This window comes from Bradysia coprophila, chromosome X (genome assembly GCF_014529535.1).
Source record: "Bradysia coprophila strain Holo2 chromosome X, BU_Bcop_v1, whole genome shotgun sequence".
In the NCBI taxonomy this organism is placed as follows: Eukaryota; Metazoa; Arthropoda; class Insecta; order Diptera; family Sciaridae; genus Bradysia; species Bradysia coprophila.
In genome coordinates, this window is record NC_050737.1 from 9,556,508 (window position 1) to 9,581,515 (window position 25,008).

General features: G+C 35.7%; 5 protein-coding genes and 1 long non-coding RNA gene across 11 annotated transcripts; 2 read left to right on the forward strand and 4 right to left on the reverse strand.

The window, feature by feature from the left end:
• Positions 1 to 4,188: 4,188 nt before the first annotated feature.
• On the reverse strand, positions 4,189 to 14,540 carry LOC119080984 (elongin-B). 2 transcript variants are annotated; one of them, XM_037189632.1, is made up of 4 exons: positions 14,386 to 14,540; positions 13,761 to 13,854; positions 13,307 to 13,451; positions 4,189 to 4,920 (listed from the first exon to the last, which is right to left on the reverse strand). In XM_037189632.1, the coding sequence occupies exons 1-4, from the start codon at positions 14,386 to 14,388 to the stop codon at positions 4,806 to 4,808; spliced, it is 357 nt and encodes a 118-aa protein (XP_037045527.1). In that variant the 5' UTR covers positions 14,389 to 14,540; the 3' UTR covers positions 4,189 to 4,805. The 2 variants fall into 2 exon arrangements, with proteins under 2 accessions (XP_037045527.1, XP_037045536.1); XM_037189641.1 differs by lacking the exon at positions 14,386 to 14,540 and adding an exon at positions 14,106 to 14,234 and having other exon boundaries at positions 4,641 to 4,920.
• LOC119080790 (uncharacterized protein y4hQ-like) lies at positions 7,571 to 8,893 on the reverse strand. Its single transcript, XM_037189364.1, has 2 exons — positions 7,943 to 8,893; positions 7,571 to 7,875 (listed from the first exon to the last, which is right to left on the reverse strand). The coding sequence occupies exons 1-2, from the start codon at positions 8,544 to 8,546 to the stop codon at positions 7,679 to 7,681; spliced, it is 801 nt and encodes a 266-aa protein (XP_037045259.1). The 5' UTR covers positions 8,547 to 8,893; the 3' UTR covers positions 7,571 to 7,678.
• On the forward strand, positions 10,794 to 13,069 carry LOC119080914 (UPF0764 protein C16orf89 homolog). 4 transcript variants are annotated; one of them, XR_005088399.1, is made up of 4 exons: positions 11,340 to 11,479; positions 11,538 to 11,700; positions 12,130 to 12,623; positions 12,680 to 13,069. XR_005088399.1 is itself a non-coding variant. In XM_037189529.1 (3 exons), the coding sequence occupies exons 1-3, from the start codon at positions 12,217 to 12,219 to the stop codon at positions 12,889 to 12,891; spliced, it is 522 nt and encodes a 173-aa protein (XP_037045424.1). In that variant the 5' UTR covers positions 12,063 to 12,216; the 3' UTR covers positions 12,892 to 13,069. The 4 variants fall into 4 exon arrangements, 1 of the variants encoding a protein (XP_037045424.1); XR_005088400.1 differs by lacking the exons at positions 11,340 to 11,479; positions 11,538 to 11,700 and adding an exon at positions 10,794 to 11,245; XR_005088401.1 differs by lacking the exons at positions 11,340 to 11,479; positions 11,538 to 11,700 and adding an exon at positions 10,794 to 11,184.
• A 1,361-nt stretch (positions 14,541 to 15,901) lies between the features above and the next one.
• LOC119080730 (esterase AGAP003155) lies at positions 15,902 to 16,955 on the forward strand. 2 transcript variants are annotated; one of them, XM_037189258.1, is made up of 3 exons: positions 15,902 to 16,001; positions 16,055 to 16,495; positions 16,559 to 16,955. In XM_037189258.1, exons 1-3 carry the CDS (start codon positions 15,995 to 15,997, stop codon positions 16,930 to 16,932), a joined length of 822 nt encoding a protein of 273 aa, XP_037045153.1. In that variant the 5' UTR covers positions 15,902 to 15,994; the 3' UTR covers positions 16,933 to 16,955. The 2 variants fall into 2 exon arrangements, with proteins under 2 accessions (XP_037045153.1, XP_037045164.1); XM_037189269.1 differs by having other exon boundaries at positions 15,942 to 16,495.
• Positions 16,956 to 17,143: 188 nt separating this feature from the next.
• LOC119081041 lies at positions 17,144 to 17,512 on the reverse strand. The gene is made up of 3 exons (XR_005088425.1): positions 17,348 to 17,512; positions 17,234 to 17,257; positions 17,144 to 17,164 (listed from the first exon to the last, which is right to left on the reverse strand). It is a non-coding gene; the product is annotated as an uncharacterized LOC119081041 (long non-coding RNA).
• A 74-nt stretch (positions 17,513 to 17,586) lies between these two features.
• Positions 17,587 to 23,504, reverse strand: LOC119080551 (heterogeneous nuclear ribonucleoprotein H3). Its single transcript, XM_037188969.1, has 8 exons — positions 23,334 to 23,504; positions 22,114 to 22,490; positions 21,921 to 22,052; positions 20,881 to 21,022; positions 18,864 to 19,105; positions 18,573 to 18,791; positions 18,021 to 18,343; positions 17,587 to 17,951 (listed from the first exon to the last, which is right to left on the reverse strand). The coding sequence occupies exons 2-8, from the start codon at positions 22,487 to 22,489 to the stop codon at positions 17,751 to 17,753; spliced, it is 1,635 nt and encodes a 544-aa protein (XP_037044864.1). The 5' UTR covers position 22,490; positions 23,334 to 23,504; the 3' UTR covers positions 17,587 to 17,750.
• Positions 23,505 to 25,008: the final 1,504 nt, after the last annotated feature.

Genomic DNA, 25,008 nt, shown 5'->3' on the forward strand with positions numbered 1-25,008 from the left:
ACCATGAATTTGTGTGGTGTGCGAGATTACCCTACCCCATAATGACGCAGCCAGTAAAAGAACGATCGTTTCTAAAAAAAAAGATTTAATTCACAATAAATAAAAATCATTTATCTTATTTTCCACTAATGTACCCAAAATGCATGCAGCGTTTCCACGTTGCATAGCGATTGAAATTCGTTGCAAAAGATAGTCCTTTGATTAAGCCTCACCAGTTGACTTTGTCATTAATGATCCAAATTTTTCTACAAATTTCTTCGTCTCAGGACGGTGGCGGGACATTTCTACACGGTCAATATCGTCAGGAACGATATAATCGTTTTTTAGACGATATTATCGTCCAGATCGATATTATCATCCCAAAAATTATCGCCCAGAAGGATAATATCGTCCAAAAAACGATAAAATTGTACTGATAATGATGATAATATCGCCCAGCGGATATTTTCATCCAGTAATAATATCGTTTTTTGGACGATAATATCTGGAAAGACGATAATATCGTCCAAAAACGTAATTATCATTTTTTGAATGATAGTATCGTCTTGAAAATATTAAAAAAAAATCATTTTAAACGATATTATCGTCATGTGTGAAAAATTTACTAACGAAAATATCGTTTTTTGAACGATAATATCGTTTTTCAGACGATAATATCGTTTTTCAGACGATAATATCGTTTTTCAGACGATAATATCGTTTTTCAGACGATAATATCGTTTTTCAGACGATAATATCGCCTAAAAAACGATAATATCGATTTTTTAACGATTTAATTACTACGACTTAACGCATCAGAAACATTTGTTTTTTTTTTCTTCAATTTTTTAACAGTGTCCACTTTCAGTACTCTATTTAGAGTAGCACTCAGACTTGACGTGCGTGTGACAATAAGGAATAAAATTTTTTGCAATCTATTTTCTATCAATTTAGAAAATTATTCTGGACCAAAAATTGTTCTACGATATGTAGCGAAAATGATTTAATGAAACAAAAGTATCATAAAATGCTGTCTTGTGTTGTCATAAATTGTTCATTCCTTCTTTATTCAAAACAAATGTTCAGAAGAAAAAAAGCGAACTATATCTTACATTTTCAAACGACACTGACAAAGGGCAGGCCTCGCTCCAATTTTAGACTCCTTATTAAGGAATTAAGGAGGTTTTAGCACAAAAATAAGGAGAAATAAGGAAATTGTTAGTTGAAATTAAGGGAAAATGAGGAGAAATTTTTCGATAAAAATCGAAATTATTCTAAGATACAGCAATTAACATCGGAAGTCCGCCTCAACTTTAAAATAAAACGCATTATTGTTTATTTTGACGTATCGTTTTTGTAAAATTGTATCGTAAAATTCACTTTTGTCACAATGAAAATTTGAATATTTTGGGCGCGTTTAAGGCTTGAATTAGATTTTTTGCAAAGCTTAGCTTTACCAATTATCACTCTTATCACTGTAAGTGCGCTTCAAAATTCAAAATAAAACGCATCACTGTTTATTTTGACGTACACCTATCGTTTTTGTAGGGAGGCAGTTTTCAATCAGTTTTCGATGCGAGGAAGTTCTTGAAATTTAAGACGTAGTTACGGCGTGAATTCTTACTTGACCCCACTTTCAAGTTTAAAAACTTGCTGGATTAGATTTTGATCTCGTCAATTGCAAAAGCTGTTGTTTTTTATCCCGTTCGAACTTCAAAAAAATAATAAATTGGTGAAAGTATAAAAGTATACATTTGAAAGAAGTAAGTGTAAATAAGGTTAAAATCTTGAATTGTTTGTAATAAAGACGCATGTCTAAGACAATGTTAACCGTGATTTACATGTTAAATCAAATAGGTCTACTCAAGACTCTCGAGCCGAGAGGCTGCGTGGAACCACAAAAATATATGTTATACTGGTCATGTTGGAACGATCATGAGCTACGACACCACCTTTTCATTAGAGTTCTTTGTGTTAAATAATTTAAAAAAATCTGAATTTTGATTTCTGTCGATGAAATTTGCGAAAAAATAAGGAATATAAGGATTTTTTTAATAAAATAAGGAGTAATAAGGAGGTTTCTATAAAAATAAGGAAAAATAAGGAAATAAGGAGGTGTGAGAGGCCTAGACATGGAGGTATTTCCTCTTGATTAAAAATTAAACTTGTGTGAATTGCAAATAAATGTGCTGAAAATTTGTTTTATTTGCTCATGAATATAATGCAACTCGTATGAATCATGGCCTTCCCTTCGCTCTAGCCGCATAGTTCACATTCGTTTAAACTTTTTCATAGACACCAAGAAATCACGAAAAAAATTCTTTTGTGAATATCTCTAAGGATCACCAGTCAATTGCTCATATTCCAATTTAACCTCATATGAATTTTATTCCTCGTCGATTAAAAAAATGTTTTTAAAAATGCGTTAAGAATTAATCAAGTTATTGTGTTATGAAGCAACGAGACAAAAATTCTTTCGGGAATATCACCCGTTAGTTATAGCCCATCTTCGAACGTAGCCTCAGTAATTTAATTCCAAAGATTTAAAATAAAAATGAAAATCCGTTGAGAATTACTCAAGCTATCATGTTATCTAGGAATGAACCAAGTGTGATAAACATTTTTAGGTTTCAGGTATTTAACGTTTTTACATATACATTTTCAATCAAAGTAAATCCTTTTGTGACAAACACTTTAGAGTGTTTTTCATCCGTAAGACCCATTACTTTCAGTGAAGAAAATAATGAGCCGAATTTGGGTAAAAAATTCTTATGTTACACAACCTTCATAGTATACAAGCCTTGTAACCGAGCCAAGCTGAAGAAAAGTCAAAGCCAACACTTCGAGTTTTCACTGGATCTTCAAAGTCAGATTAATTATTACCGATTCCGATTATGAACTTGTAAGTAAGGCTGTGTTGCATGAACCGATTTAAAGTGATACTTTTAACAAATTGGATTTTTTTTATTGATTTTGGTTGTTATGTTAGTTTTGTGACACTAAACATTTCTGTATCCGATGCGGTGCATCTCCGTGCTTTCGTCACACACATTTCATATGGTGTCTAAGAAGAGAAGATTTGTCCAAGATTTGCAAAAACTATCGGTTAAAATCAGTTCAGGTACACCTAGCTAATGAAATTAAAGTCTTGAATATTCCCTAATTTTCATTTTCATCTTTTTTTGTCCTTTTCTCTTAATATATATACCATCGATGCACTTCCGTTGTTTTTAGGTCTTTTTTCTTTCAGAAAAAAAAACCCTATTGTAGACGATTCATCTGTCCGTCCATGTGTAACCTATATGCTAACCTATCGCTCATAGCTGGCATTGCAATTCGAAAATTTGGTAGATGTTTACTATTCGAGAACTTCGATGCAATGCAATTTTTCTGCCTACTTGTCTATTTATAACTCGACAATTTGGTTAGTTGGCTACCACGATGATAAATTGCAAATCAACACCAGGCAAATAATAATTATTTGTTATCTGATAACCCATCGCTCATAGTTGGCATTGCTATTGCAATTCGAAAATTTGGTAGTTGGTAGCTAAGATCTAACTACCAATATTATAATTGACTACCAAACGTAATTTTCGGCAGAGATGTTTACTATTCGAGAACTGCGCACTGACTGACGAAATTATTCTGCCTGCTTGCCTATTTAGAGCTTGAATTTTTCGTAGTTGACTACCAAATTGGTGGTTGACTACCATCCTGATAGAGAGGTGGTAGAGATGTTAACTGTTTGAGATCTGCATACCGACTGATGAAATTATTTAGGCTGCTTGCCTATTTATAATTTGGTAGTTGACTACCAAACTTGTAGTTTAATACCAAATTGTAGTTGAATACTAAATTGGTAGTTGACTACGAAACTGATAGAAAGTTGATGGAGATGTTTACTGTTCAACAGCTTAATATCGACTGATGAAACTATTATTCCTGCTTGTCTATTTACAACTCACGTATTTGGTAGTTGGTTTCCAGAATTGAGAAAATTGAGCGAAAGAAAAAAGGCCTCACTAGGCTTATAGCCGATCTATTCTTGTTGCTATCTTCTTACGTTGTTTTTCATACCTTCCAGTTGAACTGATCGCATCTGGATGGTTTTTTGCTAGATTTAGCAGCAGTCACAATTCCAAAATTTAATCTTTAAAATGGGGTCCGCTTCTAAGTAATGAATGAAAGCAAAAATTTATCCCGACATTTGTTCAAAACTGTAATTTTAATTGATTCTTGATTCTTGTTTTGACATATTTTTTTTTATTCGAAACAGCAGTGCCAATTTCATAAGATTATTTTTCAACTTTGTTTTTTTTAATTCAAACTTAAAATAAGAAAAATTATTATAAATATTACTAAGATTAATAATTACATAGGATATTTCATTTATTTATTTTTACTTTCATTTTTGTTGAGTCTATAAAAAAAGGGTAGAGGACATTAAAATAATCGAAAAAGTTTTTTTTTAATCTTTTAATGTTATAAGTTGAGTTGATAAATTATGAGCCTAGTCAAACAAAAAAAGAAATAAAGAAAAGAAACTGTATGCCGTTTGTAAATTCAATTAGTTTTAGCGGTTGAAGACAATCATAATATAAAAAAGTAAATTAAAAGAAATGAAACAAACACTAATCTCGAGAAAAAGTGGAAAGAAATTAAGAAAAAAAAAATATAATAAAAACAACCAGAACCGGCAGCCAGGAAAATTAAACGCAAATATAACGATCAATCAATTATTTTTGTTTTGTTTTTTTGTAAGAGAAAACGATATTTTAGTGTAATGAAGCCACCATCAATAGTGTGGTTATTGTGGAATTTATTTATGCAACCTGCTCCTGTCCATTGGCTGGCTCTGCAGCTTTCATGACATCTGGTAGATCGGGCGGCGAGGAGTATGGTGTTAAGTCCAGTTCTTCAAATTCGCCTGATTCCAATCTGATTAAGGTAGAAAAAAATTGATTAATTCGTGAATTGATCAGAATTTTACAAATAAATGAAAATTGCAGAAAGGGACGGTATGTCAGAGTAGATCACTCGATTAATATACCATATATGGTAACCTATCGCTCATAGCTGGCATTGCAATCCGAAAATTTGGTAGTTGGTAGCTAAGAGCTAACTACCAATATTATAATTGACTACCAAACGTAATTTTCGGCAGAGATGTTTACTATTCGAGAATTTTCATTCGAATTGTTTTCAATATTTAATTAGTATTTTCGATTACTGTCCTACTGTTCCATTAAATTCTGGAACTTTGTTGTTGATATTTTCATTGTTCCGATATTCCGATTTTTCGGATGGGTTCAAGTTTCGTAAAAGACTGCCTCACCCAAGCTCTTCACGAGAGAGTGAGGGTAGTAAACTTTTTTTTCGTAATAAATCGCAGCTTGAGTAGGAAACTTTGGTCCGTCGACATACTACATTTTAAGTCTATCGATTTGTTGGTACATTCTTGTTGATACGTACAGTAGAAAGCATATGATCACAAAACCACAAAACTCTTGACACTTTCGTCCCTGATGAGATGAGGTCCCGAGTGTTTCCAAAATTTACAGGAGTTTATGGAGGTTCTAACGATACCTTGATTTCTTAATAGGACTTTACTGTGGGATGTGATATTTGTGGATGTTTTAGCGTCGGCATTCGGCATACTGTTATGGCTCGCTAGCAGATCAGGTTGAGCGAAAAAAAAATTTAAAGATCAGTCTTAATTTTTAACGACAAAACCTATGATAAATTATTAAGAATGCAATAAAAAAATCTTCAAAAGGTGTTGCGTGTTTGACTATTCGAAAATCCGATAATTTCACTTTTCAGGCACGCCAGACGTTGTAAAGAATTCCTTTTTATTGCATTTTTCTACAAAATTTGCTGAGATCGGACCAAATCAAAAATTCAAAGAAATAATGTTTTTTGTGTCGTGTAATGTAATAATTTAGCATAGGTTTCCAACCGTGATGCGAGGCACTGGTCTATTAGTAAATGTTTTCTATTAGTAAATACTTGCAAACTATAATTCATCTATTAGCAGCAGGTAAATACAAACTATCGGTGGTGCAGAGAAAATGAAACACAATAAAATTGCCACTAACAGATTAACAATTTCAAATGTTGAGTAAAGTGGTTGTCGGTATTACACTTTTCTTTGCTATTTTCACTTAAACAACTCTGTTACTCTGCCAGACGCGCCGACTTTTGTTTCGGTCGTATGTTGCAAAAAAAAGTCATTGTTTTAAGAGCGGTGAAGCAATGAAATTACGGAAGAGCTGTTTCCCTTACTAGTGCGATAAAGCAAATTTTGCGTAAAAGATGTGTACATTACCACATTAGCCTCCACATTGCAGTTTTCAATACGAGTAGCAGATTTTATCGACCGCAAATATCTCTCTCTCTCTCTCTCTCTGAGAAGTCTAGAAACATTCAATTTTTCGATCGTACAATTGCTAAAAGTTTCTTATGTGCAGAATGAGCACCAGCTGAGTATCACCAGCTGGTGTACAAACAAAAAAATTTTGTATTTTATACAATTCAAAGACAACACACAGTGCATTTCTACGTCATCTACGCGCACAAAACACGTATGAATGAAGTAAACACATTGTTAAGAATGTGTTTTGATTGTTTATCATACAATAAGTGTGTGTTAGCCGATCCAGCTGGTGATATTCAGCTGGTGCTCATTCTGCATATGAAAAATATTTACAGGCTGTAGTCTGCGATCCGTCGAATTTCAGTCTTCTAGCGAAAAATAGTAATTTATGCCGCTCATCATCATAATATGCAAAATTTGCTAATTTTAGATGCCTCTGTGGCATAAAACGTTGTAAATACACAACTCGATGCAATAGTATGTTGTGTTACAAGTATTGTAATGTTGATTTTTTCAGCACTAGACCCAAGTTTTCCTTACGAGCGGAGCGAGTAAGGAAAATTGGGTCGTGTGCTGAAAAAATCTCATTACAATACGTGTAACACATCATGCTTTGTGCCAACCGAGAATTGAAATAGACAAATGCACAAAAATTCAGAATTTTCATTGTAAACAATCACCCTTCGAATTTGATCGATCACGTTGCTTTGCATTTTTTAAAACGAATGCTGTAATAACTCATACGAATTTCATTTCAACCCTGGTTTGAGTGTTGTAATAAGCCATGAAAACGGGTGTTGTAATTTTGGACATTTCAATCTAGTTATCGATATTGAAATCCGTCGTATTTCAATTCTCGGTGGCACAAAGTACTTTATTAGGCTCACGCTGTGTATTATGACACACGGGCCGCGGTCTCGTGTCATAATTACATATCTAGAGCCTAATAAAGTAATTTTCACCTCGGTTGTATAAATCTTAGAGTAATTATAATTACTCTAAGGTATAAATAACTATTATACAACCGAGTGATAAATGCTTTTTCAGGCACTAGACGTGTTTTTTTTCAAATGAGGCACGAGTTGTATATAACATTTTTCGAAAAAAAAAGGGAGGAGAATTTTCACTTTTCGCGACATAGTTGCGATTTTTTTTTCTTTTACCAGTACTGGCCTTCCAATCATAGAGTTGCGAAAAAAAAGTTGCAACGACTGAATGAAAAAAAGTCAAAGTTTATTGAAAATCTCCGTATAAGTTTAACTGTATCATCCATGCAATTTTATTTTGCAAAACATTGATTCGAGTAAATCGATGCAAATCTCATTGTTCCCAAACACTTGAATTGAACATGTTCCATTTCACTTCGGATGGAACGAATCGATCCGGATGGAAATTTTTGTATCCGAACGAGTGATTCTTTACCCAATCGATCTTTTCTCGTTCATTCTTATTCCGAGAATTGTTAGATTTTTGGTAGGCGGCAATAAGTTCTGAATATCCATACACACCACCAACATCTGGAAATCGAATTGAAATGAAATGTTAACTGATGAATGGTGTTGCATATTCTGTCGATGCCGTTACCTTCTGGTGGACATGCCCTTTCTCCACCAACACAAGTCGGATAAACAACTTTATCATCTGCCAGGTGAATACCCTCCAATAATATTTCGTGAATCCATCCATCACCGAAGTCATACTCGTAAACGCAACTATCTCCGATATTCTTAAAATGAGTGACCAACTTGACTGACCTTTCCGGAATCGTTTTTTTCACCATCCCGAAATCCTCATCATGTGGCATGCCGATTACGTCTCCAGACGCTGTTCGAAATTCATGTAGATGGCATTCAAACCATCCCATTGAGATGGAAATGGCCTTATGAAGATCACGAAAAGTGGAATTCTTATTGATTTGAATACGACGCCAGATCGGAGGTTGAATCATGTCACCAACGAATGGCGCTTCAGCACCAACCAAAGTTATTTTGAATTGATAGACATGGAAGCCAATTGATTTTGATTTTGGTTTCGTGCAGCAAATTCTATTATGGCCATTTTTCCAATCGACCGTTTGATGTCCTTTTCCACAGTAAAATTTTATTTCCACTGAAGACACGCCACGTTCCACGCAGCCTTGACATTTCAATTCCGTTTGAGCATTGCAAACGACACAGTTTCCTTTCATTTTTTCGCTAAGTTTTGGAATATTTTTGGATTTTTTGGATCAAAAATGAAAAGTTTTCCTTTATTGGCAAATGCAAGGACAAGCCAAAATCCTTTCGCTTCTTTGTTGATATCAAAGCTCAAATATAATACCACTCGAGACACGTTTTTTTTGACACTTCAAATAAGACAATGGCTAACTCGGCTCACTAAAACATTCGATGTGTTTGATTGTTTGAATAAAAAAGTATGATCCCTTATTGTATGGTCTACTATGACTTGTAAAGCGAAATTAACATTTCAAAGGTACGATATCTACTGTGAGTAAAATTCAATGCGTCGATGTTTGCTGACTAGACCGAATGAGACACCGCATGCATTTTCAACGGTACATCGACCGACGACGGTGTTGCAGTTACACAGCAATTTTGCGTCCGGATTATTGTTGTTAAAAGTGTTCATGTTTATGCTTTCATATGACTGAGAAAATAATTTGCGTTGACGTTTTGAATGTTTATGCAATAGTTATTTACGTGCTACATGCGTCGAAAGCCGTACTTTGCATGTTTCAAGCACTACTTTCGACGCCCTCAGCATGTAAAATCCATTAAGGCCAACACACACTAGCATCTAGTGTCAGTTGGAAATATGATATTTCTATTATTAAAACCAGTTTTAACCGATTTTAGGTGATTTAAACAATAGAAATATCGTATTACCGATGACACTAGATGCTAATGTGTGTTGGCCTTTAACACGTTGCCTGCGACTCGTCAACTTAAGCACACCGGAAAGTGTTAAGGGAGTCGTGGAATACCTCCAAAAAAATTTCTAAAAATCAAAAGTTTGACTTTTGATTTTTAGAAATTTATTCAGACTCCATTAGCACTTTCCGGCTGGAGCATTATCCGCTACGTGTTAAGACGGATACATAAGGTTTTACTTTCGTCGTATTCCTAACAGTTTTGCACAAAAAAATACGACGATATTGAACGATACGATAGTTAGATGTGTATAACACATGACGCACAAGATACCGAAGCCGAATATATGAAAACAATTGACATAAGAATCGACAAAATACTGAATGTTCAGAATCCTGCGATTCCGCATATTTCGCATGAAATGAGAATACGATAATCTCTCTTTCGATAAATATTGTGAAATAATTGTCTTCTCAACTGACACTAGATGGTAATGTGTATCCGCCTTTACTCGGGACAAAAATGAAAAGTCTCGTTTTCGTGTGGTCAATAAGCCTCGGCTACAACTAGGATCAACAAAATTCACACTTCATACAATGAAACAAAATTAACTTGAAAATAATAGTATTTTGCATAACAAGGGGCCTGCGGCGCGGGCTGCAAACTTCACACGTTTGAAGCTTTACTTTCGGTCCTCTTAGCAAGCATACAAATAACTATTACGTCACAAGGACATTTCATTTTCGCGTGACGTATTAAGTTTTTCATGCTCCATACGAGAGCCGACATTTCTACTCTCTACTCTATGAAGCATGCAATTTCGTAGTTGGTGTAATGAAATAGTTATTTGTGTATATGTTTTGGACGATTGTTGTTTCGGACGATTGTTTTCAGGCAATTCAATCGTCCAAAATAGGGAAATTTTTGATTTTTTCTCGAGTTTTCGGCCCTTTGCATGAAAACTCACATGTGTACCTGATTTGCACGACTGATTTTAGGCACTTTCGCTTGAAAGCCTCATTCCGTTCGGACTACAACTCGCGAAATTGCCTAAAATGAATCAGGTACACAAATGACTATTTCATTCTTTTTTCTTTAAAAAAAGGCACGTCAACGAGACTGAGAACCAAACTCGGCTATTTCGTGAATAAACCAAAGGTAGAAGTTTTTAAAAATTCTATTGCAATGCAAAGTTGTGTTGGAGTTCCAGCACAGTACAGCTAAAAGCTCTTAGCATCGAAATCGAAAATGAAAATTTCGATAATTTTCGGGAGTACATTTTCGGAAAGCAAATTAATTCTAAACGTGCATTGCATTTGGCACATTTTATGCGTACACGTTTATATCGCAAGAAGGAATTATATCGCAACAATCGCAATACTGTATTTTTATGTTGTATACATTTGTCGAAAATTGATATTTTCCAATAACCAATCTCCGAATATGAAACTTGTTCCTCATGAAATATTTAATCTATTGCTGGTAGAGTTACCTCATATGTATTTGTGACAATGTGATCAATCGATTCCACATAAAAATAATCGCTTATCATCTGTAGTGCATCTGGCACTCCGTCGACGACGACTATTATATTCTTTTGTTTCTTATATACTCAAAAGAAAATCTACTTCTCGTTGACTAGGTACAAAATTGACAAACTTTAGTACAAACACTCTGATCCTCTAAAACACTTGTGTTAGCACAAACTAGTTTCAACCGAACATTCTGCAGATATGTTTCGTACAAATCAATAGTTTTAGAAATAAAAAATGTTTTAGTTGCTCTTCTGGTTCGATTGTAGTAATATAGATGTTACGAGTAAGTTCCTGATAAATTGGAAAATGCGGAAAAAGTCCACACATAAATTTATTGCATTTATCGTGTTAATGGGCTTTGTTGTGATCACTTATATTTGGCACGTAGACTTAGACGATCTCACTTCGCAAGAGAAGGAAAGTGAGTAATTTATTGTAAAAAAGAACTTTTCCTTGCAGCACCGTTCATGCTTCGTTTACAGGTATAATAAAATCAGCAATTTGTTATGTGTGCGTGACACGTTTTTGATTTGCAGTTACCGAACATGACCGAAATTTTATTCCTTTTTGTGACCGAAATTTTATTCCTTTTTGTGACCGAAATAAACCGGATTGGATAAGGATGATCAGTAGCTCGTTAAAAACACTCGAATATTTCGAAAGTCATTCGGATGATATGGTGACGGATGTAGGCGTAGGGACCCGGATTATGGAAGGTACATGTTCTTTGGGCTGAACAGAATTTCTAATGTAATTTCAATAAACGATTTTTAGCTCAAATAAATATCCTGCTGAAGGGAAGGCCCGATTTAAGTCCAGAAATTTTTGGAGTAGTTGATGGAATTACAGCAAAAAACCAATTTGGTTGGAGATAGCATTGTTCAGCGGTACAAGGGCTACATTGAAGAGATTGGACCACAAGATGCAAAAGTGGCTAGTGAGTAAAAAATAAACCTTTTCTAGTCAAATCGTTCCTACATGTGCCGAATGGCAAGAGTATGAAAATGTTGTGGAAGCCACATGAGGCTCTAGTGTACGCTTCAGTACTGTCGTCACAATATATCTGTGAAGTTAGATCTCAACTTTAACCGTTAACATTTCTTGGTGATTTTTGATTGGCGTCCAACGTCGTCCACATTTCCATTTTTGGAAGCCGTCGGATGTACTGAAGGTTTAATCAAATGAACAATGGATTTTCTCCGACTATTCCAGTAATTCTTCTTTTAAGACTGTGACACAACGAATTAATTGAATTCATAAGGCAAAAAATACTAGAAAAATGTCTAGACTTTGCACTGGAGCTCAGAGTGAAACGACGTTCCATTTTGGATGCTATATCCGACAATCACGTACTCTAATTCTCTAGGAATGAAGAAAAACCTCCAATGGATCATCAGTGCATCGACTTGGGAAACACCAGCCACTGAACAGTGGAAAACATTGATGAAAAGCAATGACCAAATTGAAACAGCAGACAGCATTAACATGGCTGTCGATTTCGGATCATCTACTGATGGTTGCATTTTTGGTACATTCGAAAATTGCGAGATACCGGACTATTGCATCGATCTTCTGTGGAAGGAGCCGCATTCGGGCTATTTATTAACCCATCAGATATTATTCCATTACATGATGGGTCGGGTAAAAAATTTGAAGATTGAGTTGATGAAACCGTCGCTGAGTGCGTGTCAAAATTGTGTGACTGTTTTTCCGGCGAAAAGAGAACTGTGTACGAGTCACAGAATTTGGTCGATCCAACCAAATTTCTCGAAACAATGTGCAGGCGTGTCATAACTGAAACGAAGTTCATTGAAACCTTGAATTATCCAATAACTCAACAGGACCTGTTCGTCGAACAAAGTGAGTGTAACAGAGCTAATGACCTGAAGCACTTCAATGTCACAAATTATTTTCAGTTTTGGTGTGCTTCCTGGCGGGATACAACGACTTTCTGACCAACAAATGGACGAATGTGGTTCTAGACTGGTCGGGTGAGAATGGACTATTGGGCTGTTATTCGCTCGAATCGATAAATGCACAGAAACAAAGTTTGAGCAGACGTGTGAAACGATGGGACAAATTGTACGAAGATGGAAATACATGTGCTCCGTTCATATGGGAGCATTGATGCTTGGAGTGATCGGTCAGCAATTGCGGTATTTTCTGGAAATGTGTTACGATTTGTAAATAAATGGAAAAGTTTGTGAAATCCGATTAAAGTTTTAGCAGCTTTAATCGAGGTCATGAAAACTGAGGACGCATGAGCTCAGTCGACATGGGGTACGCTTTTCCTGAGCGACACAAATTCGAAACGAATATTTTGTTGCTTAAAATAACAAACAATCCCAACACCCATGTTCGACCAACGAATCTGTATGTGTGTCGCACTAGAAATCGAAAGACCGTTTTTTTTCCGCGGCAAATTGCCAACTTTTCAATTATAATGTCCAAATAAAAATTAATTTACGCAGCAGATGAGAGTAACGCCACATGTATGCAATTGTAAACGCTAAAAACACATTTGTTTATCCAATTCTATTTACCTTGTTGCTAATCCTAGTTGTGCCGGTTGTTGTGCCTTCGCCGACGACATAGTTATTCCATAATCTTGCAGTTGTTTGTCGTCAAGCATTAAAACATTTTCCTTGTTATAAACTTGTTGATCTCTTGGTCTAACTTTCAAAATACCTAAAAACGAGACAAGTTTTTGTTTAAATGCAGAGCGCGCAGGTAAAACGGTGGATGTTCAGGTGGGCAATGTCCTGACGGAATTGTATGATAACGGTTCGTATTTAAGAAGAAATAAACAAAGCTGAAGCAGAACCATGCAAACAAAATTTAAAAAAAACATTTTGGAGGTTCAATGGGTAAGCTGATTTCCCTGTCATCAACTTATTTTGTCCAATTGATTCTGACGATGCTGGGTAATATTATCATTTCTGAACAAACACCATAAGTAAAATAAAAATAAAATGGAAATGAAAATTGTGTACACACCTTCGATCATTTGTTTCAGTTCTTTTACGGTCGTATTGTCTTTAGCATCTGTAAAGATTGTGGTCTTTTTCCTTCTAATCATTAAAAATACGTCCTGAAAAACAAAACACAGAAACATTAAACATCAACAATTTTTCACATTAACCATAAGATGTTGGTCCGGCATTATTCCGGATGGATTACTGTACATTTGTTCAATTTACATGGTGTACGTTTCAACATCTATATAGTTCTACTTAATTAGAGTGACATTTAATTGAAATGGCCGGAAATAATTATCACACGGCTAAAATGACGAAATCAGTAGTGACTTTCGTTTTTTTCCCTTTATATCTGGCTACTTACAACAACAAAGAAAGTGCATCGGAAAACACTTGATGCATTTCAGATGCAAGTCAAATAATTCACTTTCCGTCTGAACAAAATATTACAAACAATAATCTCGATTAATTGCAAACAGATCAGCGTAGAAAGTTGAAATGCTTTAAAACAACCAGCAACAATACCAATCAAAATTACAATGAAATGAAAACAGCAAAATGTTAGGTTAGGGTAGAGAAGACATAATAGAATTATCTGGTCAAAGTTCAAAAAATTAAAAAAATGTTTTTCATCGCCAACGTACCATGTTTGAGTCCTTTGAACGAAAAAGAAGAGCAACACTTTTTGTAAATCAACTAGGAATTACAAAAGTTATCCAAAAAAAATTTTTAGTAAATGAAAAGATGATCTTGTTTGAAGTTTCTTCTTCTTTTTTTTTGTTATGTGTTTCGTTAAGTCTACAAAAATGAAAAGATAAAAAAATCAGAGATGAGTTGAAACACAGCCGTCGTTTAATAGCAGCCAATATGGTGCAATGCGGAACAAAGTGAACGAAGTATGAAATAAAAACGGTTTTAATGGGACAAATTTTTTCACCCGTTTCAATGATTTTTACATGCTACATGCGTCGAAAACTGTACTTTTCATGTTTTAAGCACTTCTTTCGACGCCCTCAGCATGTAAAATCCATTAACTAACTCAGGATAAAAATGAAAAGTCTCGTTTTCGTGTGTTTATTGACCTCGGCTACGCCTCGGATCAACAAAATTCACACGAAAACTCAACTTTTCATCTTTTTATCCCTAGTCATGTAAAATACTATGAATTCAGGGATTACAAAGGCGGTGTAATTAAATTGCAATTGTCAAAATTCATAACATTACTGAACGTTTTGAAACGAAAACACACCAGCAACATTACGACGGTATTGATTGTGAACCGCCTTCTTTTATTATTGTTCTATTAAATAAATGTTTTCTTTTCATTAAAAATAGAACCAATTCAATCATAGTAACTACATTTCTAAAATAACTAAAGTCGGTTCCTTAAAAGTATTTCTACAATGCATCACTTCGTAGTAAACAAAAACACACAACCAACTTCACGATCTCCAGCCATTTTTACTGTGTAAAGCCGTTCGCAGCTGTGTTACCTCCGTTTTCCAGTCTACCTCCTCTTACTTGACAGATCTGTTTAAACAAAAGATCACATGATATCTGCAAAGGAAACTGAGACAAAACAGAGACACTCTGAGACCACCTTAGTTGAAGTTGTTTATTTATAGCTTGTACGGTACAAGCCTTGTATGCCTTGTATCACAAGAGTTAGTGTTGGTCGACTGTGTGTGTTAATAACTGACGGGTGATCCACGCCTAAAACTAGTAGTTGTTAACATTATGACTGAAGGTGAGATTGGGCTAGGTATGGGGAAGCACATAAAAAACGTTTTCATTTAACGTGACATGAAGGCTAGAACGCAGTTCGTGAGACCATGCAAAATACCTGATTAATAAGTGTATATACCAAAAAATTTGACATTTTCTGACAAAATTTTTCAATAATTCACGACGTGTGAATTGACAGAATTCTTTTGTTCTAATGTCAATTTTGACACTATCCGTCGTTCTTTAAATGGCAATAAAGCGAGCTGCATGGGTCTATTTTTCAAGCATTTTTCACGAACTGAGTATTCGTCTTCAGTAAATTCGGCTTCAGTTAATAATTACTTAATCGAGCAATAAAAACCTTCGAATGCAAAAACCATTAAAAAGGCGTGATGAAATCATCATCACTGTCTGTTTCGACGTTTTTGACATATACACGGCTTTGCGATTTCGTTGGCTCAACTTTATTTATTGTTAACCCTTTTAACCTCAACGTTGTTGTTGAGCGGCTGATTGGACAATTTAATTATGTTTTCTAAGTTTTCACTACACCGATGATAACCAGTTCTTAAATAGTTATATTATCAGTGAAAATGTCAGAATCCGCCGGTGGAAGTTCATCAACGGCTAACATAATTTTGGAGAAAGATAAACTGAAAATTCTATGCCTACACGGATATCGTCAGAATGGAGACACATTCAAATCAAAGTTGTGCAGTTTCCGTAAAGTTGTTAGCAAATTTGCCGATTTGACATTTTTAAGTGCAACTCACACTGCTCCACCGATTGACGAAAATCACACCGACTATGATCCACTGACGCAGAAAAGCTGGTGGTTCAACAAAGACGAATTGGATGCACAGAACCGGTCGTTTAAGGGAACAAACAAAAATGGGCCAGCCTTTGGTTTCGAGGAAAGTCTACGGTTGGTGGAAAAGACCTGGAAAGAGGGTGAATTTCACGGGCTATTGGGTTTTAGTCAGGGTGCTTGTTTTGTCGGACTGCTGGCCAGTTTGAGCGAACGAGGAAGTAAGAAAAACGAAATCGTTGGATGTAATATCAACGGTTAAAAATTGAACTTTTCCTTTGCAGTGACAAATATAAAGCCTCGGTTTTGCATAATGGCATCAGGATTCAAATCGGGAAGTCTGGTGCATTTGAACTATTACGACGATACGATAACAATACCAAGTTTACACATTTTCGGTGAAACGGACAATGTGATTCCGAACGAAATGAGCGAAGAACTGGCTGACATTTTCGATGATCCACAAATTTTACGGCACAGTGGCGGTCACTATTTTCCATCTACTACGCAGCAGAAAGAATTCTATCGAAACTACTTCCAAGACATGCTGCAAGAATATTTGGAAGCGAAGGAAATCGAAAATGCAAACGCTTTGAATTCGGTTACCATTTTGAACGAAGAGGAGAATGGAGGCGACGATCAATCAAGTTCGGAATAAAGTTATCGATTTTTTCGGAGTAATTTGCACGGTATTGTTTTTAATTGAGTGTGTCATAAGCTTCCCAGAGACTTTAAACAATATTCTATGGTAGAACACAATGGATTTCGTCCACCTTCATCTATGCTACTCTACAAAAAAGTTCAGTCAAACTAACCTTGGCTTGATAAACCTTAATTTTCGATTTTTCTTTCTTGCTTTTCTTGCCTTTTTTCCCTTTTCTACCTTTTTTCTGAAATTAACGAAGCACAAAATTTATCGACAAACCATTTTCCGTCATTGCAACAGCGAACACAATTACCGATGGTGATTTTCCTTTCGAAGTCTGTTCGTTGGATGCATGTCCGTATGTGATATGTGAACAGAACAGAAAAATTTGAGCTGAAGATCGTCACCGATCAATCAAACAAGTTACCGATTTCTTATCCGATATAGACGAGGATTTTGATGTTCCCTTCGGCTTGGGCATTTCGAAAGTTTCTTGTGGATCGTGAGGTTAATTTTAGTTTGATTGATCGGAGCATGGCTCACTCGACGGTTTTATTTTGTCGGTGACTCCTGTCGTTAATTTGAGTCCATTGTCGAAAAAAAAGCAAATCTGTTGAAGCCATTCAAGCACTTGTGCACGTCATAATAAAAGAGTTTTTTTTTTTGTGTCAAATTAAATCGGAGATTTATTTTGATTCCAATGCGTTACATTTAAGTGATGAGTTCAAGAGTCCATAAAAAAAGTTCTGAAAACTTTGACCCATTTGAATGAAATTGTTTTTGTTTCTTTTGAGATGCAGCAGATTCAAAAAAGGGAATTCCTTAAATTATTAAAATCGTCGACGGTTCTTACTCGATGGAGGATTGTCATAAAACAATTCAATGTAACGACTGCCCATTTTATCTTTGTCACGTTTCATAGCCTCCTCAGCTTCATCGTGAGTCTTGAACCAGGCATTACCGCCTCCGCTGTGGATACCCTTATTGTTATAAATAACATTGCAGTGGACAGGTTTTAGTGGACTGAAGAACTGACGAACAAGAAAAAGAAAAATTATTTTTTGCTCCTAAACACCGAGAACAACAAACAGAACACTCACCTTCACTATATCCATTTCGTCGCAGTAATATGGCATGCCACGTAAATGAATACAAAAGAAGTCGTTCATGTCATTACCGCAGTTGTTGTTACCGCCGCCTCCCATATTTCCAAAATTGTTGCCTCCAAGACTGTTATTGTTTCCGAATCCACCGCCACCACCACCTCCTCCTCCACCTCCGCCTCGGTTGTTTCTCAAATCACTTAAGCCTCCAAAGCCCAAAGTGTTTAAAGCGCCATATCCGTTTCCGCTATTGTTTCCGCCGCCACCTTGGTTGCCTCCATTATTGTTGCCATTGTTGCCGAAGCCACCATTTAGTGATGCTAGTTGAGAGATTGAGCCATTTTTATTCAAATAATCATAAATGGTACGTGGTACATGCAGTAAACGCACTGTTTGTGGATTTTTTTTTATTGTGTAGCAATGTCTAAACTACAACTACTCATTCAATGTCCACACCCCTGAATTTGCTCGTACTGCCTAACTACGTTTCTCTGTTACGGTTACAATGGACATTTATACTTCTTGGATAAATATTTAGTGGAAACTTACGGCACCAGCTTCCACCACCACCACCATTACCACCACTGCCACCTCCATTATTGTTTCCGAATCGGTCATTGGCAAAATTGTTTCCGAAATTGTTGCCAAAACTGTTGTTTCCATTGTTGAAATTTCCGAATCCGTTGCCATTTCCATTTCCGAATCCAAAATCGTTCCGGTTATTCCAAATATTGTTGCCATTGTCATTCCACGGTTCCGAAAAACCGCCTACAAAACCACAACATTCACATTACGATCATCACGTACAATCAACATTCGTAATCATTTCAAAAAATTTACCTCCGAAGCGTCCACCACCGCCTCCTCCGCCGCCACCACCACCACCACGTCGATCACCGCCCATACTTCTCATATTATTGCGGCCATTGTTGCCAAAATCGTTGCCACCAAAGTTGTTCATTCGACTGCCACGATCGCCACGATTATTTCGGTCATACGGCGATGGTCGGTCATTACCTGCCGAATTTTGGAACATGCTGCGACGCAGTTCAGCCGTAGTACTTCGAAAAATCTCAATGTATCTAGATTGTGTAAGGTAATTGCAAAATAATTTTTATACCACAAAGTACATTACGTTGGAAGTGTAACTGCTTTTCATTGAACTGGTGGCAAACATAAGCTATAATACGACGAAGAGAAGTGTACTAACGAAATTCACTTTTTTAAGGAAAATCTGCCTGTTAATCATTGATTAAAAGCACGATCAATTTTACAATCAAAATTGTCTGTCCTAAATGAAATTTCTTATGATGTCAACGCAAAAAATCAAGAGTAAGGATCCCACGGAATTATATCGGACAAACTTGATCATTTGACATCGCATCTGTTTTAACGAGGACGAAATTATTTTTGATCTGAGATTTGAGCTGCATTTGCAAAACTGAAAGTTTTTTGACAGCGTCCCAAAAGCACAAAATTCGCAAAATGATTTTCAAGCTACTCTGACGAAAAAGATTTACAAATTTTACCTGTGGCAGGTAAACTTTTCTGCTGGTAATCGACGAGCTTCAATACAGTTAAAGATTCTATTTAGATTTTGATTAACAACCATCGCAGGATACAATATAAACAATCAGCAAGTAAAACCAGCGGGTACTTTTTGAAGAAACTTTGAAGATGAAACATTTTAAGCTTGTCATTCACAATAGGTGAGGAGAAATAGTCTTTCACATGCTAGATGCGACGGAACTTACTTTTCATGTTTCAATCTCAACTTTCGACAGGGCCTATTTTAAGGAATTTAATTTCCAAAAATTTCACAAATTTCACAAAAATTCTTAAAATTTCCAAATTTTGTTTTCTGTTAGATCTCATTCGGAAGTAATCAGTCAAGCTCAAAGACATGAAAAACAACTAAAAAGGCAGTAAAAACATCATTTACGATGCAATCTGTTGTGTTTTTAGATGAAATGACGAAAAGTGATGGAAAAATTTGAGAATTTTTGGAAATTTAATTTCCTTAAAATCGGCCCTGACTTTCGATGCCCTCAGAATGTTTCTACAGACTATATATGATCAGAAATGACAAAATCAGTGGATCAATTCGAAATTTGTCAGAAAGCTTGTTTGTCCTATTTTTTAGACCATTCTGGATAGTATAACTTCTCGAAAAAGTCTTCCTCGACATGCACATAATAACCCTAGCATAGCCGTCCGCTTTTGTTTTCTAATTCTTCTTCTTGATATTGTGTCTTGGGATCGTTCTTAAACAAATTTTAAAGAGAAAACCACGTCACGATATGCACGACAATTTGACTCAAATTCATTTAAGGTTGCCGTGGTACGCAGAGCAAATTTTTCAAACTCTCTTGATTTTGTCAAATCCTTGAAAACTTTCTCGAATTTCTCGAAAAACATTTTCAAGATATTTCGAAAAAATCAAGAAAATATTTTCAAAAAATGAAATAAGTACAGCTGCAGCACATAATAAATACTGGAGACAAATATACCTACAGCAGTTAAAATTTGGCGAAGACGTTTTTTTGTATATTGGAATGACCTAAATCAAATTCAGTTCGATTATAAATTATGTTGCCACCGCCAATGTATCAATCAAAACGTAAATTTTAAATTAAAAAAAATCACAAAAAATATGTCACAAAAATCATAAGTTTTTTTTTATCCATCAAAAAAATTATAAGATTTAGGGATAAAAAGTGATAATACCTCCCCATTTTCATTTTATTTTTATTTATTTTATTTTATTTTTTAAATATGACTTGAACTGTTCAATAAAATTGGATTTTGTGTCGAGTATTGCTACGATAACAAGACCCAAACCAAGAAACCAACCCACCTGTGCCCAATTTTTTCCATATTTCGCTTCAATGCCTTCTCGCAGTCCTCTGTACTTTCAAATTGTACGAAAGCTTCACCCGAAGCCCTACCCGTTCTGTCCAAATGAATATGAACTCCTTTTTCCTTGTTTAGCTCCAACCCTGTTTATACCCATTATATTTGCAGACTTTAGTAAAATAATTTTTTTTGTTTGTTTGTTTTTGTTTGTTGTTGTTTTTAGATATTTTTAAGTTAAAAGAAATTAATTTAACATTTTTGTTTGCTCCAATCTTATATCATCAAATCAAAAAAGTGTACAAAATACAAAAATAATGAGTGAATAAGGCGCGATATCCTTAATATCACAAAAAAAAATCCGAGGTCAAAACTTTTTTTTTCGCTCTCTGTGTTGGTTTGCTTCAGAAGCTATAGCGTGAAATGATTGAAACAAATTAAACAAAGAATTTGCAAAATCGATAAAAGCGGGAAGGGAAGACATACGCACACACACAAAAGTCGAAAGAAGACTCAAAACAAAAATTGATTAAAGTCGCTGAAGAGGTGAGAAAATTATTGAGCAATAAGAAGCGCTGACGATAAAGATTAATATCACCGCACCACCAGCTGATGGTCACATCGTTATTAACCAATGATTATCCTCAAATATTGTCGTCTACTCTACTCACTACTTTTGTAGAACATTCTAGCCTTCGGATGGATCAGACATTTTAAGTTGAAAGGAATTGACAAGAATTGTGATAGCCCAATGTTACCAGTGAGTCAGAAATTCTCTACATCCATGGATAGTAATTTTACGCAATTTCCTTCCGTTTTCATTATTCTGCCCTTCCCTGGGACTTTTATCATTTTGTGTCGAAAAATCCATATTTTTAGTAAGAAGAAAAATTGTTTTTTTTTACTAATATTTTTCAATGACCGACCCATCTGTGAAACTATTCCGTTAATCCCACAATTCATTGAATCGAAGCAAAAGAAACAATTAGTGCATTGCATCTGGTCAAGATCAAAAGTAATAATTTGTTTGTAGTGAGGACATACCGTCAAAAAATTTTACAATTTCGTCTTCGGTGACACGCCATGGCAATCCTCGCAATTTCACCACGGTATCGTGCTGGACAATATTCTGTTTCCGCATGATGTTTTCGAAATCTTCGCGACGGGCACTGAAAACTGAAAATATTTGTTCCCCGTTAGACATCCGACGTCAACACCTCAGCTATGCCGTACTCACTTTCAATGTACCGTTTTCCGATCGTTTTTTTGTTGTAGTAAAAGGATTTCTTGTAATCATCCTCCGATGCGCACACAACAAACGCTTCACCATTAGGACGGGTGCTGTTACGACTGTAGGTAATCAAATGGACACCGTTTTCCCCATCGGCAATGGCAATGTCTTTGAGGAAATTCACAATGTCCTTGTTTGTGACCGTCCACGGCAGACCACGTAATTTAATTATGAATGAATTGTCATGATCCTCGTCTTGACCGTCTTGCTCCGGGCCGCCTTGATCTTCTGCCTGATCTTCATTACCCGGCTCATCTTGGTTCTCATTGTCATTTGCCAAGTCCTGTTGGAATTCGAACTCTTCGCCTACTTCAGCCGACATTCTGTAAAAGAAGCCAGCACGGAAAACGTACACTTCAATATTGAACTAGTAGCGTTGTGGACCGATACGCAACGTAGAAAATAATACAAAGAGTCAATCAATGCAATTGTTACGCGGGTAAAGAAGTGTCGATATAGATCACCGTAGAAACCGTATACAATCTATCTGACGAAGTAATGCCCCGATTTTTTATGCTCGAAACGCAAAAGACTAGATCGACCAACTAAAAAAACAAAATTTGATCGAAAAAAACGGTACTCGCAAGACATTTTTTCAACTTTGAGGACCGAATCGATCGAATCACTACAATGTTTACGATTAAAGAAAATCTTTTAATACAAAAAATGAAATAGCCGCCATTTTTCACACCCCGATACACTGGTAGTGTTATGGATGGTGGATCGTTAATGTCCCTGTCGCACTGAATACAAAAGCAGATAAAAATATAATCTTGGGGTTGAAATACGGAAGCGGAAAAAACACCAGAACGAACGTTTTGTTTTAGAGACCCAGGAGTACACAAAGGCGTTCGCGTAATAACTCTCATCGTTATAAACATCAAAATACAAAGAATTTTTTTTTTATGTAACCCGGCTTTTTTAATGCAATTCTGCACGTTCCTTACACCCCCGAAATAATCCGGAACTATCGCATTTGTGATTGGAATCGTCAACCTAATTTACGAAAATAAATCCGCCTTTTCAGGTGTATTGATTGATCAAACAAAAATCCATAGGTACAATAAAACACTGGTTCAATGTGTAACACCCACAGCCCACCAGACATTTCAATTTAAAGGAAAACAAAAATAACACCGGCGTATTTTGACGGGATATTCACTTACGTTTTCTATTTTGTTCAATTCGTTAATTCGTTAATTGCTTTGTGGATAAGTATCACTGACCAAACACTCGAACGTTTATTTAATTGCAAAATTGCAAAAAATTATTTATTTGACGCACAAACAGTGATGCTAAAATTATTGGGAAAATGGCAAATGGAGGATGAACTGTCATTATAAAGTCTACACATATTGTACACCGCACGCACGCATCATTATAGCTTTTGCTGTCCATATGAACAGTGCATAATGGAGAGAAATTTTAGGATTCAATTTAATTGAATCGAAGGAAATTACATGTTTTCTTGTTGCATCTGACTAATCGTAATTGCAGAACCTAGTGATTATTGAGGATGTTAAAAATATCAATTGTATAAGTTTTCCAAATTTTTCCAAATGATCAACAAATTGATTGTTCGCGGTGCCAAAGAAGCATACTGACAATATTGTTGTTGTAAGGACGAGAACTGTGTCGAGGTGATTAGCAATACCTTCATTCTTTTAAGCCACATTCACTAAGCTTTTCCTAACTGCTATTGGTAACCGTGAGCATGCTATTTGTATATATGTACAAATCCGCAAGGTTCTGAAAGAATCAGGTTAAGACAACTCTGAGTTGATCACGAAGGCTGTGAAACACAAATTGAGTTCAGCGGCTACGAAGTTTATATGAAAAAGGCAACGTAACGAAAACAAAATTCCGAATTTTCCTAAAAAACATTTTCTTCAAGTTGATTTCACACACAATCTGCACTGAGTGCGTTTATCGATTTCGGTGTCACCCGCCTTCACGGGTGTCTTAACCTGTTCTTTCAGAACCTTGCATATTTGTACATTAATCAGGGCGCCGATTCACGTGAATTTAAAAACTTAGCAATTGACACCTTAATGCTGAGAACGGTCCCGGTCCATGCAATTCGTAACTCATGCCGTTCGAAACTTTAGGAATTCATAACTTGACAGTTCTTATGGGATTTAATACACGCAATTGTCGCGCAGGGCGATTCTCAAAGCATTCGTAACTTTACAATTTTTAATGGGATTTTATACACGCAACTGCCAAGTTATGAATATTTGGAGTTACGAAAATACGAGAACACGGCAGAGCAAAATAAACCACTATAACTGAATTCTAAAATTTAATCTAAACATTATTGAAACGGTTAACTTTACTCTGTCGAGAATCTACGCCCACAACTGCCTAAACTGGACAGTTAGGTGTATAAAATCTCATAAGAACTGTCAAAAGTTACGAATTCGTCAAGTTACGAACGCTACGATAATCTACGTCCAATGTAAATAACTTTTTAGAGATTCAATCTACGTCGATTTATCGCACAAAGGGATTTCTATGAAACGTTATACGTAACACGTGGAGAAATTGGGCGTTTATCACATCTAGTGACAAAAAGTACACCGTTTTCCAAAAGTCACGTCCAAATAATGTAGATGAATTTGAACCCATGGGTAATGTGGGTAATGAGTAATGCAAAGTTCGTAGCAGTTTCTAAAAGAACGAACTTCGGTACGAGACGTAATCGGAAAAGTAAATATTTTGCATTCTGCACGTGTGCGTATACACGGAATTTTTTCAGCTATGGACATGAGTGTGGCGTTATTTGTGCAGATGTAATGATTGAATTGATTGATTACTTCCTTCAAAATTATTTTTAAAAAA